Here is a 19,748-nt window from a genome sequence, read left to right as displayed (position 1 = left end):
TCTTTGTCTTGGTTGTCTCTTCCATAGAAATAACAAGTGTTTAACTTTGAGGATTAATTATAAGATTTAACTGACCAATGCATTTTATAAAGCACAGCAATTGTTACAGTAAATGTTAAAAAGTTATTTGATGTTACATAATAGTTCCAGTAATTGTGTAAATGGTAGAGTGCTAATTCCTACTGTGTGTCTCCCCCCACCCCCGTTTTGTTTTTGTTTTTTGCAGTACTGCTGTTTGAACTCAGGGTCTCATACTTGCTAGGTAGGCCCTCTACCACTTGAGTCACTTTACTATCCCTTTTTTGAGATAGGTTCTTGCAAACTTATTTGCCTGGGCTGGCCTCAAACTACGATCCTCCTGATCTCTGCCTCCTGAGTAGTTAGGATTACAGGCATGAGCCACTGATGCCCAGCCCCCTTTTGTCTTTTGATGTTTTGTTCTCTGGAAACCCTTACCCAGTATTTTTTCTTTGGGCCCGTGGAGTGTTACTTTTCTCTAAATGTAGCTACAGCACTTAAAACTTCTGTGATAGCATATAAAACAAATTTCTGATTTCTTTGTAAAATGGGAAGTTTTGGCATCATTGACTTAGAGTATTGGCACGGCTGTCACAGTATGTGAACCTGGATTGCAGGTGCTTGTGTGTCTGGTTGCCTTGGTTCTCAGGCATCAGCCTTCATGACACATCTATATTACTTTCCTGGCCCCAAGGACATTTGAGGCTTCCCTCTGATCTCTGCCTCTGAATGGCATGGCTTTTAAGAAGAGTGTTCTTGAAGAGGCAGGTACTATTTGAACCCTTTGGATGGCCTAGATGTAGAGTCTTTGACTGCTGTCCTTATTGATTTGGAGTATAGCCTTGTCAGTGACTGTAATGACCAAACTGGTACTTATTTTTAGCTTGTATGTGCTACCTTCTGAATTCTGTCATTGTGTGTCTTGATTGCTAAAACAATTTCTTGTAAAATGTGGAAGGTCGACTCTTTTCCCTTTAGACTTATGAACTGTGATGGATGAAAATAGCTCTTTAGCTTTGTTACAAAGTTGCTGAAGTGCATAAGTTATATTTAGCCTCTGCAATAGGAGTCTATAAAACTACATGAGAGGGAAAAGACTTGCTAGTAGAGTCATCCTCCAGACCTTTACCAGAAATTTGGTAGAGGTTCTTAGCAATGGCTGAGCACAGGGCAGCATTTTCACAATTATTATTTTCAATTGACAGGTGTTAAGAATGCCTGACATTCTCTAATTTGAGTATTAGTTGAATTCAGCTAAAGGAGTGATCAGTGTTGCTACTTCATAGTTGGTGCAGGAATCCAAAGGGTGTTCTTAATCTGTTAACTGTGCTTAACAGAATTTGAACACCTTAATTTCAGTACCCAGCTCATAGTAAGACATTCTGTCAGATTTTGTTGAATGAATGAATGAATTTATGGAGGAAGATACGCTTTTAGGTCAAGGGTAGGAAACTACTGCCTATTTAGCCTTCTTCCTGGAAGTTAAGAATGGTGGATTACATTTTTAAAACAATAATGTCAAAGAACAATGTGAGACAGCAACTCTGTGAGATTCATAAATGTAAAACGTAATTATCTGGCTCTTTACAAAATGTTTGCTGATTCCAGCTGTAGTTAATGAAGGTGGTACTGAGTTTAGTCAGTTCATTGCAGTCTTCAGCCCCTGGAGGAAACAATGAAACCTGTACTTGCTGAAAACCTCTCCGTGCTGCAGTGCCTGCACCTCTCTCATAAGGTTAAGAGGGGTGAGTTTATATTTATAAAGCACTTAAAGTAGTGTCCAGCATATAAGTATATTAGCATTAGTAAATAAAGAAGGCAGTAGTTAAGAATAAAAATGGTCAGTTTTATTAATAGGTATAAAAATTTGAGTTCTCCTTCCCAAACTTACTATGGTCCTGAAATACCTATCACTGGGCAGTGTCTGATCCTTAAAATGAGAGCAGTGAAGGCTGGGTGTGGTGGCTCACATCTGTAATTCCAGCTACTCGGGAGACAGAGATCTGGGAGAATTGATGTTCAGTGCAAGCCCAAGCAAAAAGTTAGTGAGACTCTCGTCTTAACCAATAAGCTGGGCATGGTGGCATGTGCCTGTCTTCCCGGGTATAAATAGGAAGATGGAGGTCCACGTTGGGGAAATGGCTCAGGCAGTAGGGCATCTGCCTAGCAAGTGTGAAGCCCTGGGTTCAAACCCTAGTACCCCCTCTGCTCTCCCCGCCCCTCAAAAAAGAAAAAAAGCTGGGTGATATTTTCGGTAGCTGAAACTAGTTTTCCTGATAACTATTGCCTGCCCCATTATTTCTCACCAGATGCTTAAAATTTTAATGTTTGAATTTTGAGCTTTAATACACACACATCCCACACATACACATGTATTATCTTCAGGGACTTTTTTAGTACTTTAAAATCATTTTGATAGTTAATTATACCTTTTCAGTCTTTGCATTTCAAAGCTAAATATGTTAGAACTAAATGATTATTCAAGCTGGCCTGCTTCTCATCTAGAGAAGATGGATCAACTACTATGTAGTCCAAAGAATATAGATCAATTCTGCTGGTTTTGTAAGGATTCTGAAATTCTGAATAAAGACTTGGTGACTTAGACTAAGTGAAATATTTGTATGACTTTACCCAGTCTTAAAGGTATATATTTTAGGATAAAAGATTGGCATCCATCCATGAAATGGATACTTTTTTGGAAAGCTTGACAAATTTGACTTGAGTTTTGCTTATTTAAGCTGTTGTTTGTTTACAGTTTGCAGTGTTGATGTGGGTGTTTACCTATGTTGGTGCCTTGTTCAATGGTCTGACACTACTGATTTTGGGTAAGTCTACAAAACCATTAGAATGAAAAATTACAGAACAAAGATTATGTTTAGACTCCTCCTCAACCAATAAGCTTAGAGACATTTTAGTAGAGATACTCTTAAGTTGTACGAACAATAGAGGTAATAAGTTTGAGGTTGTGAGCTCCTAAAATAGCTGATACTTGGTTTATTGAAATGTTACTTTAGTTCCTAAAGACTGCTCCAACTAATGGTGATAATCCAGAAAGTGGGTAGCCTTACCTGATGATGCAGTTATAAATCTAATCAGAAGATGCCTGTATTTTATAAAATGTGTGTGGCGTGATTTGAAGCTAGGCATATAGTGCTAGGCATAGTTCTCATTCCTTTGAAGTACCTCCTCAGTATCAGGTCCCCCAAGGATCCTTGCACATTAGTTCATTGATTAGGAATACTGTCCAGTTATCTTGAGTGTTGCCAGTTTAAGAGGTTAGTGATACTCCCTACATCATACCGGTCTTTTCAAAGTTTGTTTCTTTTCTCAGCTCTGATTTCACTCTTCAGTGTTCCTGTTATTTATGAACGTCATCAGGTAATTTCTTCACTGCTGATTCAGAATACAGAGCTCACTCTTACTATGTATTTACAAATGTAGCAATGCTGGTTTCCAAAATCTCTTATAAATGAGAATTATCAATGGCCTTAAGCCTCTAATTTGTTGGCAAATAGTAATGCTTAGTAAGAGTCTCTAGCAGTTGTAATTTTTAATAGCTCCCTTATTTTCTCTTTTTCAGGCACAGATAGATCATTACCTAGGACTTGCAAATAAGAATGTTAGAGATGCTATGGCCAAGTAAGTATAATCAGCAACTTTTTAAAGAAAGCTATAGATGGGGTGTGCTGGATTTTGATAACACTGTTTTCATACTATAGGCATAATGAGTAGATCTGAATCAGACCCTAAGGGTGAATTACGTTGGCAAAATATTTTTTCCCTAACATTTGGATCCTTAATTCCTAGGTTTGCTGTTTTAAGTCACTGTTTAACTTGTAAGGCAAAGGTGGCAGCATTATAGTTTGTAGTTTGTCAGCTTTAGGACTTGATAGGGTAAGTAAAAGATGGCATATTTTAAGAAGCACAAAGCCTTAAAATATTCAGATTTTTTTCTTCTTCCTTTTCATTTGTAGAATCCAAGCAAAAATCCCTGGATTGAAGCGCAAAGCTGAATGAAAAAGCCCCAGTTAACAGTAGGAGTTCATCTTTCAGAGGTCCTCATTTGATTACATGGGGGAGGGTCAGGGAGGAATGGAGCCTTGACATTGCAGTGCAGTTTCACAGATCTTTATTTTCAGCAATGCACTGCTTGAGGAAAAATTACCTGTATTGACTGCCATGTGTTCATCATCTTAAGTATTGTAAGCTGCTATGTATGGATTTAAGTTGTAATCATATTTGTTTCTCCTGTATGAGGCACTGGTGAATAAAAAAGTGATCTGAGACAGCTGTATATTACATTTTGTTGCAGGTAGTCTTGCTGTATTTTGGGACGTTGCAGAGAAGGTGGAGCTGGAAAAAAAAAACATCCCTTTTCACAGTTTGTGCACTGTGTATGGTCTGTGTAGGTTAATGCAGATTTTCTGAAATGTTTAGACGAGATCATACCATTAAAGCAGGAATGAAAAGCTTGCATTTCTGGTATGTTCTAGGTGTATTGTGAATTTTACTGTTATATGAATTGCCAATATAAGTAAATATAGATTATATATATAAATATATAGTGTTTCACCAAGCTTAGACCTTTACCTTCCAGCTGCCCTACAGTGCTTGACATTTCAGCCATTGGTTATACATGTGTAGTTCCAAAGTTCATAGGCTAGAAAAAGAAAATCTATTTCTAGGAGCACTACCATCTGTTTTCAGTATGAAGCAATGCCATGCACATAGAAATCCTTCATTGCAAAGACTTACAAGTAGTTAATTTTGTCACAAACTCTGAATCTATGGACTGAATATAATGCTTCCAAAAATGTTGTTTGCAAATATCAAACATTGTTATGCAAGAAATCATAAAACAAAGACTTATACCATTGTGGTTTAAGCTGTACTGAACTAAATCTGTGGAATGCATTGTGAACTGTAAAAGCAAGTATCAATAAAGCTTATAGACTTAAAAATGTGTTTGCTGCAGTTTCATGAAACCAAACTAAACGCATACAGAAGGTAGTCTCTGCTTCAACCAGTGAGTGGTAAAAGGTTTTCAGTTTATGGAGTAGCTATGTTTCTTTGAAAACAAAGTTCAAAGGAACTAGGGCTGGCAGAGCAGCTCAAGTGGAAGAGCACTGCCTAACAAGCATGAGGTCCTGAGCTCAACCCCCAGTACCGCCAAGGAAAAAAAAGTCAACATGTTTCTGTAATCAAATTTATTTATTTAACATATACCAAAATGTTTTTCTTTTTAGACTTTGATTGAAAATAAATTCATGCACCAATAGTTTCACATATAGTAGAATACAGTGCAGGATTTATGAACATACATAAAATTATTCTATATAAATGTTTACAAATAAGACCTAAGAAGTCTTGACACACAGACACTATTGCTCTTTAAATATACTTGTACATATCATTAATTGGTTCATTGTCCACACAGTTATTTTAATGCAACATCCGGTCAGTATGAAAGGTCAGAAGTACAATATAGGCAGACATGGTTACCACTTGGCATCACCAGTCACATGGATACAGAACACAGAATTAGGACTCTACTGTGGGCTCAACAACCTATTAGTGGATTAATGTAAGGCATTAATAAATTGGCATATAAAAAATAGCTTAATGAGTAATCTAATCCGTTTAGAATGCTGAAGCACTTCTGTGGTAAATGTTAATCTATTTTTTTTAATTGAAAATGCTTCATTTCACCTTTCCTCTAAACTGACAACTGCAAATAGCCAGGAACTCAAGTTCCAGAATTTTAGTGCACTGACTGGAAGGAATAGGTGGTGTCTGTGCTCAGAGCTCCCTTTCCAACTGTCCTTTCAGTGAGTGCTGTCAACCCCTCTTACAGCCACAATTGGCTACTAGTGTGTCTGCGGGGCTTTCGGGATGATTCCAGTTAATATTGTCCAAGTCACATTATCATACAACTAAATGAGGTGCTTCAAAGCCGGGTTGTTATGTTTTGTAATTATGATTTTCAAATAGTCCTTAAACTTCTTAGGAATGCTGCAGACTTTTTAAAATGGGGACTTAACCTGTAGAGTTCACTTGACGCAAATCAATGTAGTCTAGCCAACCCTACTCTGGTGCAGCCTCCGATCGCCTCACTACCATTTTAAGATTTAGCAAGACAAATGAGCTCATTCATTTGGACATACAGGGGAATTTCTCTCCTCTATTGTGTAGCCATAGTTATATTTGAATTCTAGTTTGGCTTTTGCAGGTTTGGCACTAACATGATGAAAATCCATTCTACCCCCTGCTGAACTTAAATTCTTTTGCTGCTCGCCTTCCTTGTAACCACTATTTCCCAAGCAGGTAACTGATGTCTCTCACTTAGAAAGCCTTGACATAAACACAGGACATGGGTGACAGACTCTGAATCTGCTAAGGGTCCTGTAGCCCTCTTCAGTTTTGGAGCTTTAGCACCATACATAGAAGGGAGATCGTCTGTGGGAGGTGAGACAGCAGCCCACACAACTGGGAACTTTCAAAGGCACTTAATGGATATAAAACTGCAAATGAAACATTAAAAAATTAAGTTTCTTGACTGTTTATACATGGCTCATTTGGTTTTGAAAGCTAAATGTAGAGAACCAGCTATCAATATTTCTAGTGCTTTAGTGCATCTAACTTAAACTGTCTTCAGCTTACTTGTAAAAATGAACATTCTTGAAGTATATAGAAACAGAATAGCAAAACATCATTTGTAAAAGTTTTGATGCAAATCAAAAGCTACATATTGATCAGGGTAACTGAGGCTTTTAACTTTCGTCAGTGGGCTACGTCATCAGATAGGGTTTCTTTGTCAGTGTGGTTAGTGTTTAGTTTTTAGTCTCAGAACTTCACCTTCTTGGCATCACAGTTTTGGAGAGCACAGATTATGGGAACAGCCGTACGACTTCACCAGTGTTTGGAGCTTGTGTGTCCATGCAGCATTGTAGGCATTCCCCAGCAGCTGGTGACCAGGAGGTGCCTTGGCACTGCCTCTGCAGTTGCTGGGTGGTAGCAGCAGCAATAACATAAGAGGTTTCTGGCATTTACAGACATCGCCACACAAATACACTGAAAAAGCAAGACCAGTCACTTTTGCATGGTTGGACATGATAATTTTTTCAGGTGCCAAAAAAAAATCTTGCCAAGTGTTCAAGAATCTTGCTTAGGTGATGGGGGTATAATGTTTTGATTTCAAAATAAACCAGCGATCTTACCAATTAAAAGTCTACTGCTTTTTAAAAAAATTTAATAAAAGGCAGTCACTGTAGCCCAGGCTGGCTTTGAACAGCTCCCTCAGCTTCATTACAGGTGTGCATCACTGTGCCTGGTTTATTGTTCTTTGTAAAAGGGTTATTTTCTTTTTTTTTTATTGTTTTATTATTCACATGTGCATACAAGGCTTGGGTCATTTCTCCCCCCCCCCCTTACCACCCACTCCGCCCCCTCCCTCTGCCCCCCACCCCCTCAATACCCAGCAGAAACTATTTTGTCCTTATTTCTAATTTTGTTGTAGAGAGAGTATAAGCAATAACAGGAAGGAACAAGGGTTTTTGCTGGTTGAGATAAGGATAGCTATACAGGGCATTGACTCACATTGATTTCCTGTGCGTGTGTGTTACCTTCTAGGTTAATTCTTTTTGATCTAACCTTTTCTCTAGTTCCTGGTCCCTAAAAGGGTTTTTTTCATTTGGTTTGGCTCTGAGCACCTATGCTGAATGTTGTCAGTGAGGAATTTGGCAACTTGATTTCTCACTTTCTCTTCTGTTGTTATTGAAAAGGTTTTATCATTGCCACTTGAGTCAGAGAGCCCTTTTGAGTGTTTACCACAAAGCCAGACATCATGGTATTACTCCTGTGCCTGCAAAGGCCTACAGGTCCTGAGTTTTTAAAGTAACTCTAAGCCTTGGGAAGTAAACAGAAGTCACCTTGGATCTCCTGCACTGGGGTGACCAATTCACTTAGGTGTTTTATTCCTAGCTTGTTAAGTTTGGCTGGTCCTGCTTTCAATGGGTGTTTATACGCCACAGGGAGTTGCTGTCAGTACTGTCTCAAGGGTTCTAAGTACCAGCAACAGTTGGCATAGCAAGCTAGACATGAGTATACCAGGCAGGCCAGGAGAAAGCATCCTTGGTGCCATGGCCTACACGATGCTTTGAGTGGGAAGGGGCTGAAATCTGTAGGTGCCTCTCCACAGCCTAACTCAAACCACTAAAAACATCGGAATGCATGTATTTCTTTATCACTTTGAGGATTTTGCTTGGGCTGAACCAAAACCAATATTCATGCTGGAATTAAATCTTTAAATGATATCTTATGTAGAGAAGCTGAGTCAGAATGACCTACTCCTGTTCCTCCATACTCCCAAGAAACGCCCTTGATGGAGGAAGCTGCCTACTCTGAAACTAAAGAAGCTGGTCTTACTTGTGGATCAAGTTGATAGGAATTCTTCCAAAACTCTGGCTTCCCCTGGCACACCTCATGCAGAACCTATGCCTGTTTGACACTAAGGTCAAAAGCTGCTCCTGCTTATCTTGAATAACTGGCTGGGGTTCTCCTGTTGCTAACTAGCACTGAGCCTAATTTTATTACCTCTCATCTGATCTCATGTCACTTGTTTATTTCTTAGGGTAAACAAGACTCACCCAGCTTTTTACTAGTTGAGATGGAGTCTTACAAACTTTTTGCCCAGGCTGGCCTCAAATTTCAGCCTTCCCAGTCTCTGCCTCCTGAGTAGCTAAGAGTACAGGTATAAGCCACCACACCCAGCTTGACTGGGAGTTCTTAAAGGCCGTTCAGATGAGTGTCCATTGTAACCTGATTCTTCTCAGTGATGTCTGTGGGCTGCTGAGAACTCCCCCTGAAATCAGCCATCTTGTGCTTCTCATCACTTTGCTCCTCCCCCCAGCAATGCTCTTTATCTTCAGATTAGCTGTCTATGACCTCAGCTTCTCACCAGTCCCTGGACAGCTCTAGTCGGAACATTGGCCTATCAAGATTTGGGTTGAACATGATAAAGCGAGAGCACACAAGGGAGGGGTGAGGATAGGTAAGACACCTAAAAAACTGGATAGCATTTGTTGCCCTTAACACAGAGAAACTAAAGCAGATACCTTAAAAGCAACTGAGGCCAATAGGAGAAGGGGACCAGGAACTAGAGATAAGGTTAGATCAAAAAGAATTAACCTAGAAGGTAACACCCACGCACAGGAAATTAATGTGAGTCAACTCCCTGTATAGCTATCCTTATCTCAACCAGCAAAAACACTTGTTCCTTCCTATTATTGCTTATACTCTCTCTACAACAAAATTAGAGATAAGGGCAAAATAGTTTCTGCCGGGTATCGAGGGGGTGGGGGGGACAGGGAGGGGGCATGGGAAGGGGGGAGAAATAACCCAAACATTGTATGCACATATGAATAAAATAAAAATTGAAAAAAAAAGATTTGGATTGATCATCTCCAGAAACTGAATACCTTCTACTTGGAAGTCCTGTTTACTGTTCACATCAGCTGCTACCCATGCCCTGGCAGAACCTGACCACAGAATACCTGAGGGAGAGAGGGAGAGGGGGCCAGGCCCAAGGAGTCAGAACCACGTCAATCTGGTTAGTACCTGCAGTCGTCTCCTCCAGTGCTGACCACATACTTGTCATCGTAAGAGAAACGGATGTTCGTCACATGAGCTGAGTGACCAAAGTAACGCTTATGTTTGGCCTATGAGGAAAAGTGAATGGAGATAGCTGAGAGACCCTGTGTGTCCCAGTAACCCTTGAGCACTTCCTGAACTCAAAGCCTCTCTTCTGAGAACCTTCATTCTAGGGGGATGGGGTTCCCATTTGGTTTGCACATCTGGTAGCCAGCCTTTTGCTTACTTTCCTGCCTCACTGTTGCCCCACTAGTGGCCATTTTGTCCGCCCACCATACTCCCTTGTAACAGTTTCCAGGGCTGCCCCTCTAGAGGGAGATGAAGACGTTAGTCACTGCCCAATCTCCAGGGCTGGGATAAGATTACTCTGTCCCCCAGGCGGCCATCTAGACGTGCCACTGCCCCACAGGACAGAAGAGCAGAGAGCCTGGAGGCAGTGCAGGGAAGTTACTTAGGAAGACTCACAAATTTTTCCGTGGATGGAAAATCAAAGAGCTTCACCAGCCCAAAATCATCTCCTGTGACAATGTTCAGACCAGCATGGGTCACACATGCGCAGTTGACATCAGCTTTATCTGCATTTCGAGGCCAGATTCCAATGACTTCATCTCCCAGAATGCTGTTCCAACAGGGAGAGGTGTTAGAAGGAAGACATGTGACAAGGTTTCCTGGGTTATTGATCCCCTCCCATCCCCTCCCAGGGGGGAGAGGGAGAGGGGGACAATTTGCATAATTCAGTCTGGTCATGCAGCTCTCTGTCACCATCCACCCCTCCCCTATGTACACTTGGGCCAGCTCATACCATTCTGCCTCAGTCCACTGTACTCCAGAATGAAAAGTTAGCCCCATCTTTCTTCCTATAGTCCTGAACATGGAGGTGAGGGGCTAGAGTAGCTCCTCCAGACTCAGGGTAAACAGCAGTTCTGGCCTTCCCCTCCCTTTCACTGTGACTGGAGGCTTCCTTGTGCACTGGACTTGACCAAGAGATGGGAGATGGTTTCCCTTTGAACTTACTGAATGGGGTTTGGGGTTTGGAGTGATTACATAAAAGAAGGACTTTGCATTTCCAAAGGTCTGGTCAGGTCAGGCCATTGGCCTAAGCCAGAGAGCCAAGAAGCCTCCCAACCTCACCCCAGGAGAAAAGACAGATCCGGCTTTGAGCTCTTCAGATCCTGGCCATCACAAACTTAGAGCCAGGGACAAGAGATTCCCTTGTGACTTCTTCCTCAAGAAGTGTTTTCTCCAGTCACCTTGTCCAGGAAGCCCAGGTGATCTTCTCAATGACCATGGCTTCGGTTACCTGCTTCCCCAGGGGGACCTCATGCACCTGGCGCTTATACGCTCCTGTTGACACCTACAAGTAGAAGGGAACCCAAGCTCATCAACTTTCTCGGTCCAAAAGACCCTCCCTGTAGGCACGTTGTTTTCCAGAACAGCCTATCTATAGGGCTTTTCTCTAAACCCAAGCTCAGCAACAGGCTGCAAAGTCTGTAGCCAGCCCATGACAAAATTCACAGAGCAGGACATTTTTCCACCCACTTTTTCACTGTTTCCCAGAGTCCTAAGGCAGTGGTCCTCCAACTGGTTCCTGAACAGCAGCATCAACATCATCTGGAAACTTGTTAGAAATGCAAATTACTGGGCCCTCCACCAGACCTACCAAATCAGACAGAGGGTGGGGCCCGGCAATCTGTTTTAACCAAGCCTGCAGGTGAGTCTAACAGAAAACTGTCCTCAGAGAACCAAGAACCTGTGGTACAGAGGGAAGGCAAGTTTTCTCAAGGACAGCAGCCAATAAAGGTGATTTCTGAAGTGCCCTAGGACCTGACCCTTACTTCTTTAGGAGTCTTGTAGAGAAAACTGACCACTTTTTCCACAGTTAAGGACATCTGCCAGCAAATGGCCAATCCATACATATTTAGCTGCCCCCCCCATGCCTATGCAAATGGCAAATGCATACATCTTTAGCTCCTTCCCCCTGATGCCTACCCCAGCCATCCTGGCTTTTCTTCTGTTCATGGAATGAGCCTCACTAAATCTTTCCCACCTCGGGGCTTTCATGAGATGGCCTGGAACAGTGTTCCACCCCTCTTTGTTAGCTAACTCCTACACACCCTACAGACCTCAGCTTAAATCACTTGCTCAGAGAGGAAGCAAATGTAAATTCAACACCTTGTTAAAAGCTCCCTATATTTGCCTTCTCAGCCCACAGTCACAATTTGTAATTACATGTGTATTTTGTGATTGTTTAATGCTTGTCTTCTCCATGACAAAGCAAGCTCCAGGAGGAGACAGGAATTAAGCATATTTTGTCCATCCAAAAGCCTACCTAGCACAATGCCTGGTTCAGTAAACATTTGATGAATAAATGAATGAATGCATCTCTCAGTGAGTGTCCAACTCCAGGCTCATAAATGAATAATGTTGAATGCTGGAGAAATCTTTGTTTTGTTTTTAGCTGTCAGCCCCCTGGGTGGGACCCAGTGATGAACTTTCTTATTCCAGGCCCACTGTCTGGAGTCCAGGTCCAGTCTACTGGCCATGCTGCCCAGTAGATTTTGGAAGAGAAATAAGAAGCAATACAGCTTAATGCAGCCCAGAGAACTAGACAGTAGGGAGCTTTGAAGGGTTGCTGGAGAGGGGAGGCTAGAGATGACCCAGGCATGTATTTCTGTTTTCTCTCCCATTGAAGAATAACTTTATTACTTTAAATCTTGTTTCTTCTACTTTCTTTAACCCTCTATTTCTGTATTTGCAAAGTAAGGGGAAAGCAACTGTGCTTAAAAGATTTCCTGTGAGAGTAAATTAGCTCATGGCTCAGCACATAGTAAGCACCTCACTTGGTTGCCCATGACGTAAGGAAACTGGAAGCATACCTGAATGTATTTGCTATCTGCAGAAAAATCCATCTGAATGACAAAGCTTGGGATATCTTTGCAGTAGCCAATGCGGTTCAGACTTGTGCCCTGGGTAAGGTCATAGAAGTCAACTGTGTGCTCAGAAGAACCAACGGCTAAAAATCTGTTGTCTGGGCTGATTCTAGAAAAAGCAATCCAAAAAAAGAGTATGTTCCATGAGGAGGCTGTTTGGGGCTGATCAGGCATGAGGGCTCTTCTGGATGGGGTCCCTAGGCACAAAAACAATGACCTCTGCCTCCTGACTCACATGTTAGCTTCTCCCTGCTTTGCATTTTCTGGATCAAATGCCACAGAAGGAAATAGCTGTGTGCAGCCTTTTATAGCACGACAAACAAGCACTTTTATCACACTCTTACAGAAATTAGTAGACAACCAAGAATGAACCAGTGAGGGTTCATTCAGCTGACTTGTGAAGGAGGACCCTTCTTCTGGAAGTGGACCATGGTAAAGAGAGCACTTGACTTTCTTTCTGCTCAGACCACCCGCTCAGGTACCTGATATCTTGGATGGCAGATTTCCGGTCTCGTTTCTTCCCCCAAACTTTCAGGCTGTTCACCAACAAGATGACAAACTCTCCATTCTTCATGCCAATGGCCACCATCTCTCCATCAGGGCTATAGGCTGCACACCTGGCCGCATGGCCCAGGGTCACCTTGTTTAGCAGCTTCTAAGTAGATATAAAGAAAGTCACCTGAGCCCTCACCTCCTCACTGGTCTCTGGGGGAATCTTGTACCAGGCCAAAGTGTCATCTTAGACCACCAATCTCTTTCTTCTCATAGTAAACATCTGTGAGTAGCTGAGGTAGGCAGGATGGTTTGATTAGAGCAGCTTGACGGATAGCACGCTTCAGGGCAGGGTTTGGCAAACTTTCCCTAAATGGTTAGGATTTTAGATAGTGGACCATCTGTGTCTGTCCTGACTACTTTCCCTTTGGCATGAAAGTGACTGTAGACAGTACACAACACATGAGTGTGGCTTCATTTGTAGAAACGGTGCAGCCACACCTGGCCCTTGGGCTGTAGATTGCCAACCTCTTGCTTAACGGAAAGAAGTGTGCATTTCAGCATTCACTGACTCAAATTAGCCAGGTGCATCTGGTAAGGTTCTTTTCAGTTTTCCCTCTTGTATGGAAGAAGTATTAATACTAGCGTTGGAAGGTTATGGTAAACAATACAGAAGTAACTGGTAGACAGTAGGTCTTCAGTAAATGATAACTGTTCTTAATAAGTATAATGATTTTAAAATTAGAGTATAAGAACCACACTCAAGCTTTGGATTATCTATTCTTTGACCTTTACACTAAAAATAAGACAGAAACATTTCCTTGCCAGGCTGAAATAAAATCAAGTGCTTTCATTGTTAGAATTTGCGAATTTGTTTTGGACTGGATAAGACTTATTAACTTTTTTCTAGATTATTCCTTGCTTTTTACATTTTTACCCCAGATGAACTTTAAAATTGTTTTCCCAAGCTCTAGAGAAACCTTCTTGGGATTCTTGTGGGAATATATTAGCCTATTTGAAACAGGTGACATTTAAAAACATCCTGTCTTCCCATGCAGGGAAGACAAACCTTGTCTCTTTATTTTTTAGGTTTTGTGGGTATGTTCATAACAGGAAAATAATCATTCTGACACCCAGACTGTCAAGGCCTATAGATGGATAGATAGCTAGAACATAGGTGATGTATGTGTGTGTGTGGTGGGGGGAACTTCTTTTATTATTAGGCTTTCTAACTTAATTCCTGACTTTGGGCTATTCATTGATCCAGCCCACAACCCATCTCTAGCTTCACTTGGCTCCTGCAGCTGTGGACATCCAAGCCAGGAAGAGTGGCCCTTCACCTTGTCAGCCAGGTCCCAGATCCGGGCTGTGCCATCGTTGCTGGCAGAAATGAAGATGTCCTTGGAGGGGTGTGTGGCTAGGCCCCAGATCTCCCCCTCCATGTGTCCGTCAATCAGGATGTTGGAAGCAGCGTTTTTTTCACCAACTTCAATTATCTCTCCATCTTTGGTTCCTACTAAAATTTTTCCCTGTTGTAATCAAAATGCCATTAGAAAATGGTTCCACTCGTCTGAGGTACCTGAAGTAGTCAAATTCACAGAGGAAGTAGTCAAATTCACAGAGAGAAAGTAGAATGGTGGTTGCCATGGGCTGGAGGGAAACAAGAGGAGTTGGTACCTACTGAGGACAGAGGAAAAAGTTCTGCAGATAGATGATGGTGGTGCTTAAGCACACCAATGTGCTTAAACACTTAAAGTGTTTAAAAGGGTAAGTTCTGTATATGTGTATTTTACCACAATTTTAAAAATGATTTTATACAAGCACTAACTAAACTAAACTTGGGGAAGTGGCTTTGCTATGCTGGTATAAAACAGGAAGCGCTGAGGGGTGATTTGTTAATAACTCATCAGTAAGCATCTCTGCCTTCTTGCTTTTGCTCTATCAATTCCCTTGGGTGGGAGCTTCAGCAGAGTCCCTCGTCAGCCAGCCTCAGCTAGAACTTTCTATAGGCAGCCAATTTCTGTTTTGTTTTTCTGATACTGGAGCTTGAACTCAGGGTCTACACCTTAAGCCACTTCACCAGCCCTATTTTGTGGGTTTTTTTAAGATAGGGCATAGGGTCTCTCGAACTATTTGCCTGGACAGGCTTCGAACTTCAATCCTCCTGATCTCTGCCTCATGAGTAACTAGGATTATAGGTATGAGCCACATGTGCCTGGCTCAGTTTCTGTTCTTGATAGCTCAAATGCTTAAGTTCTTCCTTCCACTGAACAAAGACAAATGACAGCCTCCAGGTCCTTCCTACAGTTCCCCTAATCATGCTTCCTAATTTCACAATATGTGAATACCTAGAAAGAAAATTCTTAGGCTGATACCAATTAAAAAATAAACACTTGATATTAAATAGCAATTAAGAAATTTGTTTTCAAATAGATCAAATTTCCTGGGGGAGTTTTAAAAAGCAAAGAAGGGAAAAAAAAAAAAGGAAAACACACAGGTCGAGGTTACACTCCTGAGATCCTAACTTGGCAGCTCAGTTGTTTTTGATTCTCAGCCAAAGTATGAGTTCAAAACCAATGGCCTTGAGCCAGTTTGCTGGCCCTTACTACCCCTGACTGGTCTCACTACCATAGACATAAGCAATTAATTCATATCTCTCAGCTTATAGCAATACTATCTATAATAATAGTACCTGCACTGGGTGTGGTGGCACACATCTGTAATCCCAGCATTTGGGAGGCTGAGGCAAGAGGATCATGCAGTTGAGGCCTGTCTGGGCTGCATAGTGAGACCCTGTATCAATAAAAAAAGTAATAGTGATGATAGTAGTTAGCATCTCCTGAATGACTAACATATGGAAAGCACTACCATCTGTGATGAGTGCAATCCTCACAACTGATCTGGGTGCTGGAAGCAGTTTAAGAAACACCCAGGGTTGCACAGCCAGATCTTACTTTGCCCAGGTCTGTCTGACTCTCTTACGCTTCCTCGCACTGCAGTACATCCACACCTTGGAGGCTGAGGCTTGAACAAACAAGCATAGGTAAGGTGACTGACTGGGAAGGCACAGAGAGAAGGCTCACTAGGACCCCTGCCCCTTCCTTGGGGCCAGGGTGGCTTGGGAAGAGGCTCTGCTCACCTTGCCTCGGCACACAGAACGCACGCACTCCACCAGCTGCCCTGTTTCTAGCTGGAAGGCCCGGCAGCGCTTCATCTCCTGGTCCCACAATTTTACAGCACCCCCTTCTTTGGTTCTAAAAAAATAATAATAATAATAATAAGCATTCAGACTGTTGTCTTTGGTAGACTTCCTTGTGACCCATCCTTTCCTCTTTAGTCACATCAGTCACAAAGGTCATGGTCACCCAGTCACAGCAGGACCCCTTCAGAGGCCCTTCAGATGAGCTTTCACAACCCCTTGACCTTACAGGTTTCCTAAAATGCCTTTGAGTCTTCGGAAGAAAGAAAGCACAATCTGGAAAGTCATTGATAGGATGCTTCTCCTGTCTTCACACTTTGCTGTCACCTCTGTCCTATCCCACTGGAACGTCTGTCTCTCTTCTCACTTCTTCCTCCCTTCCCCCAAATTGCTGCTAAAAGTAGCATTTGGAGCAGCAAAGTTATCCTGAGTTATTAAAAAATATCTCATGTTTTTAACAACCAGAAACCCTTCTCTATTTGCCTCTCACTTGTCAAGTTTTTGACCTAGGCCCTCTTAGAAAGATGGCTGACTGGTCTCCCTAATGGAAAAGATAGAAGGACAATCTGCATTTTCCCCAAATTAGGGATGCTTTTGTCAGGTTCTCGCAATACAGTGACAAAGGACAAGTTGTTGGCAGAGGGCAGGGGGGCTTTCACTTACGGCCTCTCTTTCCCGCCAGTCACAATGAGCCCATCTCTGAGGGTGGTGTACATTGTGAACACGGGGCCTGTGTGAGCCTTGGCTACTAGTCGAATGAGAAAGTGGTCCTTCCACACGTAGACATCTCCATTGATTGCACCCGTGAAAGTGAGGTTGTTCTGCAAACAAAGGGACATCTTTAACAACAGGAACCTGCACAAGAGCGACCTTTCCCAGCTCCCCACCCCTTTATTAAAAGAACCAGACATGCATAATCAATTTTATCTTTGCATTAAGCAAAGCAGAGAATTTGCAGAGAAACCACAAAGAGTGTAAGGCAGCCACCTGGCTTTGACATTCACTGTAGTTGGCATGGACATTTTACTTCCCCTCTGTGCCACCTCTGCATCAATAAAAGCAAACCCAAGTGTCAGAGTGGGGAGGGGTTCTTCCAGCCTGAGGAAGTGTTCCTGGGGCTCAGTTAGGAAGTGGTAAGTTCATACCTGGAGGACCAAGGGCTGTGTTCCAAAATGTCCCCAAGGGGCATTGCCTTGACTGAGAGGCCCCACAGCCCACCTAATGGTGGCACCTGGGGGAAGTGTGGAGCAGGAGAGCTTCAAGAGGCTGACTACTGGAAATTGCTCCCAGTATCCTCGGGGACGACCTAGCCCTGGGCTTAGTAGGTTTGCATAGCAAGGCTGCCTCTGAGTCCAACCCTTTCTGACCAACATTTTGAGGGGAAAAAATGGGGGGTGGGGAATTCAGTTAATTTGCCCATCCATGGTAAGGAACAGTAGTTGCTAAGAATCAATAGCAAAGAAAAAATGGAAATGGCTTTCCTCATATCAGCTTCTTGGCCAAACTTTCCCCATGCCCATTCCCAGGGGATCAGGGTCCCCTCTGAGGAAACATCTGCTGGAACTCACAGCACCGAAGGCCACGGACAGCATTGTCTGCATCTTGGCTGCCTCCATGGACCCGATGACCCCTTTCTTGTAAAGAAGGGAGCTGCCTGCCAGGGCCCAGAACTTCATGTGTTTGACCCCGACGGATACAAACTGTGTGTCTGAGTCAGGGCGAAACTCCACCACAAATATGCGCTCCAGGTGACCCCCTCGGCTAGCAACCTTGGCACCTGTGTGGGTGACAGCATCCATGAATGGAGCAGGAAAGAATGGCTCCTGAGATGCAAGCTTCCAGGTGGGAGGAAAAGGCAGATCTCCCATCACCATGGAATTCAGCTCCTAGATACTGAAGGGTGGAGAGGATGGAAGTACTGTATTTATGCTTATGAAGACAGCATAATGAAACCCGCCAAATACTGTCTAAAAGGAGGGGTAGACGGAGGAATGGAAATGCCATGAGGAGTGAATTGTTCAAAGTACAACACACACATGTATGGCGTCATCACAGTGAAACCCCACATAGTATTTATGTTCACTAATTCAAAAATAAAATAAAATAAAACAGAATTCAGCCCCTAGAAGGCCAGACACCACCCAGAGGGGTCACTGGGGGCTCACACTCATTTAGATGTCTTTTATTTTCTTATTTCTTTCCAAAATTTTCTGCATTTATATTCTCAAAAGAAAATTCTCCATGTTCCTTTTTATTTTGTGATCTTTAGGTTTTTTAAACTTTTATATTTAATTACTAGGGGTTCTTTTCTTAGTGCATTTCATAATGTCCCCTGAGTTTTATTTAACCTTTGTCTTCATGTTCAACTCCACTAATTACCCATCGAACATCTTTGGACAAGTTATTTAACCTCTCTGTGCCTTAGTCCCCTCACCTGTAATTGGAAATAATAATAGTTCCTATTTTATAGGTTGTTGTGAGGATTAGAAGTGCTAAGTGCTTTAATGTGAGCCTTCGGTGTCAGTGATGGCTATTATCACTTTTTCAGCTTGGTCTCTATTCTTTTTGCCCGTATTTCAAATCTATCTCTTTTTACGTCATTATTTCTAAGCCCTTTAATTTTTAAACTTTTGTTACTTTTTCTCACAAAACTCCTTTCACATATTCTCAGTGTTTTAGTTCAAAGTTCCTCGTCTTCTCTCCTTTTACTATGTGTCCAAAACTTTTTTTCTTCTCATCACTTTACATTTGTTCTTTTTTACAATGGCTCTGTAGTAGAGTGTGGGTGGTGGGTTTTTAGCAAAGCTGGGCCTGTAACTACCTCACAGATGCTCCCTAAAGGAAGTCCTAGGGGAGGCTGGGGAGACCCATGGGTCACCTCTCCTGGCTGTGATTCTTTCTCTAGAGCCGATATCTTCTCTACCTAGGGTTCAGAGATTTAACACTGATAGTCTCCAAGGATACCATAAACAAAAAACAAACAACAGACTGGAAGAAAGCATTTGCACTTCTTATAAGAGCCAAAGGTTTAATATTAATAATCTATAAAGAAAAATAAATCATTGATAAGAAACAACCCTCTCACCCCCCCACAGAAAAAGGATTTGAACAAGTGAATTACAGAAACAGCAGTACAAGTGGCCAATAAAGACATGGAAAGATGATCGATCAATCTCACCAGCCATAGGGAAAATGCAAATTAACAATGACATCCATATTTTTTTCTAAACCATTGGGTTTTTTTCCTTGTTTTAATCTCATGGATACTTCTAATTGTGGAGACCTCTGGATCCCTCTATACTTTGGCCTCTAGTCCATTCAAAGCAAATTACATAGACATATCTTGGATCTGACAACATGCATTTTAAGGAGTAAGTTCAGTTTTAATCCCATTTTATTATACACACACACGTTTCCCAAAATGATCCTCTAACAAATGAGAAAGGTATATGTTCTATAGT

General features: G+C 42.1%; 2 protein-coding genes across 9 annotated transcripts in view; one reads left to right on the top strand and one right to left on the bottom strand.

The window, feature by feature from the left end:
• Positions 1-4,979, top strand: part of Rtn4 (reticulon 4) — a 66,846-nt gene extending 61,867 nt beyond the window's left edge. For 4 of the 5 annotated variants that reach the window (XM_020185868.2, XM_074049728.1, XM_074049729.1 and 1 more), the window contains 4 exons: positions 2,774-2,843; positions 3,350-3,396; positions 3,599-3,657; positions 3,993-4,979. In XM_020185868.2, the coding sequence (XP_020041457.2) occupies positions 2,774-2,843; positions 3,350-3,396; positions 3,599-3,657; positions 3,993-4,035 (219 nt within the window). In that variant the 3' untranslated portion in view covers positions 4,036-4,979. The remainder of the gene's footprint in view (positions 1-2,773; positions 2,844-3,349; positions 3,397-3,598; positions 3,658-3,992) is intronic. The other variant, XM_074049727.1, reaches the window with a different exon arrangement.
• A 231-nt stretch (positions 4,980-5,210) lies between these two features.
• Eml6 (EMAP like 6) overlaps positions 5,211-19,748 on the bottom strand; it is a 258,414-nt gene continuing 243,876 nt past the window's right edge. For 3 of the 4 annotated variants that reach the window (XM_074049718.1, XM_074049719.1, XM_074049720.1), the window contains 10 exons: positions 17,856-18,064; positions 16,951-17,108; positions 16,228-16,342; positions 14,429-14,617; positions 13,079-13,251; positions 12,543-12,705; positions 10,917-11,020; positions 10,132-10,285; positions 9,634-9,734; positions 5,211-7,089 (listed from right to left, as the gene is read on the bottom strand). In XM_074049718.1, coding sequence (XP_073905819.1) covers positions 7,065-7,089; positions 9,634-9,734; positions 10,132-10,285; positions 10,917-11,020; positions 12,543-12,705; positions 13,079-13,251; positions 14,429-14,617; positions 16,228-16,342; positions 16,951-17,108; positions 17,856-18,064 — 1,391 coding nt within the window. In that variant the 3' untranslated portion in view covers positions 5,211-7,064. Of the gene's footprint in view, positions 7,090-9,633; positions 9,735-10,131; positions 10,286-10,797; positions 11,021-12,542; positions 12,706-13,078; positions 13,252-14,428; positions 14,618-16,227; positions 16,343-16,950; positions 17,109-17,855; positions 18,065-19,748 lie in introns of those variants that run through there. The other variant, XR_012439685.1, reaches the window with a different exon arrangement.

This window comes from Castor canadensis, chromosome 12 (genome assembly GCF_047511655.1).
Source record: "Castor canadensis chromosome 12, mCasCan1.hap1v2, whole genome shotgun sequence".
Classification (NCBI taxonomy): Eukaryota; Metazoa; Chordata; class Mammalia; order Rodentia; family Castoridae; genus Castor; species Castor canadensis.
The sequence above is the reverse complement of the archived record's forward strand: the minus strand, read 5'-3'. Positions and strand labels throughout refer to the sequence as shown.